General features: G+C 33.3%; 1 protein-coding gene across 1 annotated transcript; it reads right to left on the reverse strand.

Moving 5' to 3' along the window:
• On the reverse strand, positions 1-5160 carry LOC115971964 (probable glucan 1,3-beta-glucosidase A). Its single transcript, XM_031092092.1, has 8 exons — positions 4814-5160; positions 4557-4676; positions 4239-4436; positions 3655-3813; positions 2034-2200; positions 904-1059; positions 424-773; positions 1-254 (listed from the first exon to the last, which is right to left on the reverse strand). The coding sequence occupies exons 1-8, from the start codon at positions 5021-5023 to the stop codon at positions 73-75; spliced, it is 1542 nt and encodes a 513-aa protein (XP_030947952.1). The 5' UTR covers positions 5024-5160; the 3' UTR covers positions 1-72.
• Between the last annotated feature and the right edge of the window lie 482 nt (positions 5161-5642).

A 5642-nucleotide genomic window follows, 5' to 3' on the forward strand; every position in this document is an offset into this window, starting at 1 on the left:
TTGATCGAAGTGTTTATTTAAAAAAAAAAAAAAAAAGTAAATTGGAAGTACAATAACCACCATAATTCTAAACTAAAGTTTGATATAGCCATTCTTGATCATCCACTCCAAACTCCAATGGTTATTGACATTTTTAAGAGTCCAATAAGCCCATCCAAATGTTGCTCGCCCATAAACATCTAGTTGGGCCTTGGCAAATTTTTGGTATTCTTCTTTTGTTGCTCCATTAACTTGCCACTCAGCTACCCATTCGCCTGCAAACAACGACTGGTTCATATTAATCCATTGACAAGTAGTTTAGATTTTTTTTTGTTTTTGTTTTATGGTGTTATATATTTTATAATTCCTTGGTTTTGATTTGGGGTTGTAGAAAATGGAAAAAGATGTTATTTTATTAACGGAATGGTTATTATTTAGACATACCAATCAAAATACGGGGTCCATTTGATGTTGTGACATAATTCAACTGCGAGGTCCTGTTGGTGTGAACGAAATCAATGTTCTGCTGAACAGTCATGCTGTCAAATTCGCTGGAGAAGAGGTTGTAATAATGGACATCTATGACTGATCTCATGAAGCCACTAGCAAGAGAGAAGAACTCCCTCGGGTCGGCCGGTCCTAACCGGTTAGACAACACCACATAAGCATTGGAGTGCTTGCGCACGGCTTCATAGCCAGCCTTGTAGTACTTGTTTAGGCTCTCTTGTGATGCTCCTGGAGCTAGAGGTTCATTGATGAGTTCAACTGCATAAAGGCTTGGGTTCTTTGCATACCTATATGTTTCACAAATATCGAGTCCGTTATAGACTTATAGTGACAAACTTAGCTATATATTGTTATATGTTAGAACTTAGAATACATGGGTGACATATAATATGGTATAAATGGTTTCATATTATGTACCTTGCAGTTAGGAATTCTATGACATCAACTGTTTGTTGAATATTTTCATCTGTTTTACCCCATTCTTGAGAGCCGTCTCTAGAAGAGCTGTGTTCATAACCATTTTGAGAACCACGTGCTGCATGAAGATCAATTATAATCTTCACCCCATATTTCCTACAAGCACAACAGTATTGAACACAAGTTTAGTGGTTTAGAGTTTAATTGTCTTAAATCTTGAGAAAGAGAGAGAGTAGAACTTTAGGTGTCTTTGTCTAGCGCTAAGTTAGAAAAATTTATACGAAAATGTGAAGATATATACTACAAATCTTACCACATAAACTTTACAAATTAATGTGGCAATATTTCAACAACATAAAAAATAAAATTTTGAATTACTATTCTTTTGTGAATGATGATATATCAATTTGTAAACACCATGTGGTAAAATTACTTAACTTAAAATATGAGAGAGTGAAAAGTATTCCTTTGAGGTGGGTATGAGAGTTAAGATCATATTAAATTATTTTATGTGTAAATTGTTAAAAATTTGTTAATATATATGGTGTGTCGCTCATGTGATAATATATCAATATAAAACAATATCACCTATCAAAAAAAAAAATATATATATATATACATATATATATATCACATAGAGATTTTGTGTCACACTCTAAAATTACAAACTATAAAGGATTCAGTGTTACACAATTGGTTTACATATAAAACAATATTATAGGAGATTAAGTGTCACATCCAAAATTTTAAGAGGCTCTATGTTTTGAGAATCCATTCCAAAGTGCATATCATGATTAATATAAACTAAATAATAAAAATGTAATGTTTTCATTTCTTTTCTTTTCTTTTTTTTATTATAAATGAGGCTGTATCAGTTGGGTTGGGTTTTCATATCTTTTCTTCGTGGTTGAATTCGGTTTGGGGCTAATCAAAACACTGCAATTTTTTTTGGTTATATTAACTATTTGATTGACCTTTACCTAGTGGGCCTGCCCAATCTGTTGTCTTGATTTCTAATTGCAATTTTTCATGCGTGACCATGAAAAAAACACACACACGACACAACTAAATAATAATATAAAGCTCTCTATGATTAAGTGGCAGATATGTTTTGATGTAAGTATACATACTTAGCCCACAAGAAGGCGTTGTCCAACGCTTGCAATGATCCCTCAACGTAGGGCTTTGGCGTTGGATTGCTTGCGATCCACCAACCAACAGGAATTCTCACAGCGTTCAATCCGTTTGTTGATATGAACTTGAAGTCATCCTCAACTATGAATGTGTTCCAATGGTTCTGAGATTCATACAGTCAATTTATCAAACAAATCCAAATTATGTACATTGTGTAATAGAATGTGATGTAGCATAATGTTAAAAGTGTGCGAATCTTAGATATTTCATGATATTGGATGGAACTTGAGACTTTTAGGTTTACGACATGTCTTTCAAATCCATTAAACACACTATCTAAGTGTCTTTGAACTAACATTATAGAATTCTCTTTATTTACTTTGAAATGGACATTAATTCATTTTATCATTAAGATTTCAATTTTAACAAATCAAGGAATAATACAAGATTAATATGATTTGCAAACATTGACATGAAAAAATAATGGCAGCAGATATTTAGCCTTTGGATCCATTCATTTCTCTTGGAATGGTACAATAAACTTATCTACAATTTAATTTAAAATTCATTTCCACAAAGGGGGAAAAAGTTGAAGGTGAAATGTGACAGGCACTCTGAATGATACACTATTTCTGTTCTATGAACAGTGTTTAAATTTGGTGGAAATTTTTCCTTTCAAAAAAAAAAATGATTTGGTGGAAATTTTAATATAATATTTTTATGGAAATTTCGGTGAGAATTAACTTGTTTTCAATAGCACTAGTAAACATTTACAATGTATTAAGTTGGTAAGTTATGATTAGTGCAAAATCACTTTTGTTTGAAAAATGCCTCAAATTCCTATTATGACTTGATAAGTTATTAGGGTTTTCTTGGTGAAAGAATGAAAATTAATTTGATTAATTTTTGAATTTATTGATGTAGAAGAAAAATGCTTTTCTTTGCTGTGGAAGAAAAGTGTATCCCTTATCAAAGAAGTATTATATTGCTTGTACACCGAGTACAAAATGTTTAGTCATATATATAGACAATATGGGAGAGATCGAACAGTACCACTCATTTGAAGAATCTTTTATGACCTTTGAGAAATCATTAAGTGTAAACAATAGCATGGCTTAAGAGTCACTTTGACAAGATGTTGTGAACTTTATGGATCCATAATCCGATAGTAAATTGCAATAAAATGCTTCTTGCCTAGATTAAATATACCACAATTACAAGATGCACTAATAAAATTACAAAATGATAGAGATACATTCTAATTTTACAACATGCTAATATGATCAACGATAAGTGATAGACATATTTTGCCACTCATGTTTATACGGATCTACTAATTTTTTTTATAAGGAACCTACCATTTTTAATTGACCACTCACGATCGATCACATTAATATATTATTTTATAAAAAAAAAGGGTGAAAAATTAGGCGTGTGTGTAGTATTGTTGATAAAGTTATGGGCAGTAGGAAAGGAAAATATTCTCACACGAGTGAAGATTTGTTTAAATGAAGGTTCTTTTTAGAATTTCATTTTTATAGTATGTAGACTATGAAGACAAGAAGGAATCAATAATTGTGTCAATTCATTAGTATGCTTTAGTTTTTTAAGTCTTACCCGCATAATTTGAGGGGCTCTCTGTGGTCCATAACCATTAGTCACTTGAAACTCGCCCTGTAACCCTCCAGAATTTTTCATCACAAAAACTGAGGGATCACTATCTCCCCATTCGCTATTCTCTGCAAAATCTGCAGTCACCAACACTTCTGACTTCGCCTGCACAAGTTCATAGTAAAATATGTTACTTAAACCTTTTTTACAAACTTCTCTCTATTGCTTATATAACAAGCTCTAGTATTTGGTAATGACTAGCAGCCAATAATTAAGAACTTGAATTTTACATAACTGGACAAAATGAACAAAATTATTATAGGCCACTACTTTTGATTAGTCCCCATCAATTTCTTATAATAGACCTTGATATTGAGTTGGCAAGCAGCATCGTAGTCATGCTGTCTATTTGGTCACTTGAGTATGACCCATGACAAGAAAGCCTATGCAGTCCAACTTTACTCAGCAGACATTTAGAAAACAGAGGCTTATTTTTCTGCATTAGAAGCTACTATTTATCTTGCTTGCCTAAAGTAAAAAAAAGAAAACAGGATAGCACTGAACAAAAACAAGAAATTAAGCTAGATTACCTGTAAGAAGAATCCATTGGGTGCTCTGATTCGAACACGGGTTTTATCATCAGACTTTCTTACAATCTCAAATGTCTCAGACTTACCAGGCGTGGTTGAAACAGCTACCACATCAATCCCATTCCCATTGTCGTTCAGCCCCACAAACTGCTTATTGAAGACTCTGAATTGGAAAGTTGTCTCATTGAGCCTCCACAACTACATAAAGCAAAGAACGCCATATATATTATATGTATACATATCAATGAAGTCAAAGGACTTTATTTGCTTGAAATTCCAAATCATAGCCATTTAATTTACTTAGGCAATTAAACTTACACTAAAAGTCTCCCACCCTGAAGCAGCTGTTCTGTTAGCAACTATAATGGTTCCCCCTCCAGTCTCAGCACAAAGATACTTCCCAGTTGTTACTGATTTGAACTGAAGCCCGGTTCCATCCTAGAAAAATAACAAAAAGACAAAAAGCTTGACACTTCCAAGAAATATTTGACAAATAATGAGAACTGATAAGAGTTTTTTAAAAAAAAAAGGACAATCATTTATTACTATGTGTTAATACAGCCATATGTACAAACCAAAAAGTCATTGTTGGGGATGCCATCAAAGAGAGAAGGTTTAATCCATCCTTCTGTGACCAGCCAACCTCCCAGATTTACTGCTTTTATTCTCAAGCTTGAATTGTCCATCTCTTGAGAAACAGAACAAATGGGCAAGAGAACAACTATGCTTAGCAGCAATATTCTTGAATCGATCGCCATTTGTACGTAGTTATGTTGTTTTCTCATTCGTATATCTTATTCATATATCAGTTTCTATAATCTTTATGGGTTGCAGCCTGCAGGTATATATATGAAAGGATGTCCACAGATGGATAAGAAAACACAGCAAAATCAACCTCCATAGAAGACCCTAATTTAGCCAGTGGTTCGCACATCTATTTGCTTCTCTGTATAGCACTAGCAGAGTCAGCATCTGGAAACTTTGACCAGCAAGGAGTTGACTATTCTTTTTATACTTGTTTGAAGATTAAATTAGCACAGTTCGACTCATACTTTTGTACCTGTAGCGTTACGCTTCGTACATTAGTATTACTCTTCGATAATACCATCCTTATTAGTAGTCTTCATTCAGTTAATCCACGCATGAATGGTTTTTTTAAATAGCAATTTACCATCGGATAGAGTAGTCCACGTCAAAATTCACAACATCTTGTCAAAGTGGCTCCAATCAGCAAGCTATTGTTTAAACTTGAATGATTTCTAGAGCGTCGTTAATGGTTCAGTGGTACCGTTTCCATCTATCTCATATAAGGAGAAACTAGAATCAATTCTCCACCCCACGCGTAAAAAGCAATGATTTCTAGAAAGTCAGCTCCCAATTTCTCCTCTGTTTTATTTATTTATG

Source organism: Quercus lobata, chromosome 12 (assembly GCF_001633185.2).
Source record: "Quercus lobata isolate SW786 chromosome 12, ValleyOak3.0 Primary Assembly, whole genome shotgun sequence".
NCBI lineage: Eukaryota > Viridiplantae > Streptophyta > Magnoliopsida > Fagales > Fagaceae > Quercus > Quercus lobata.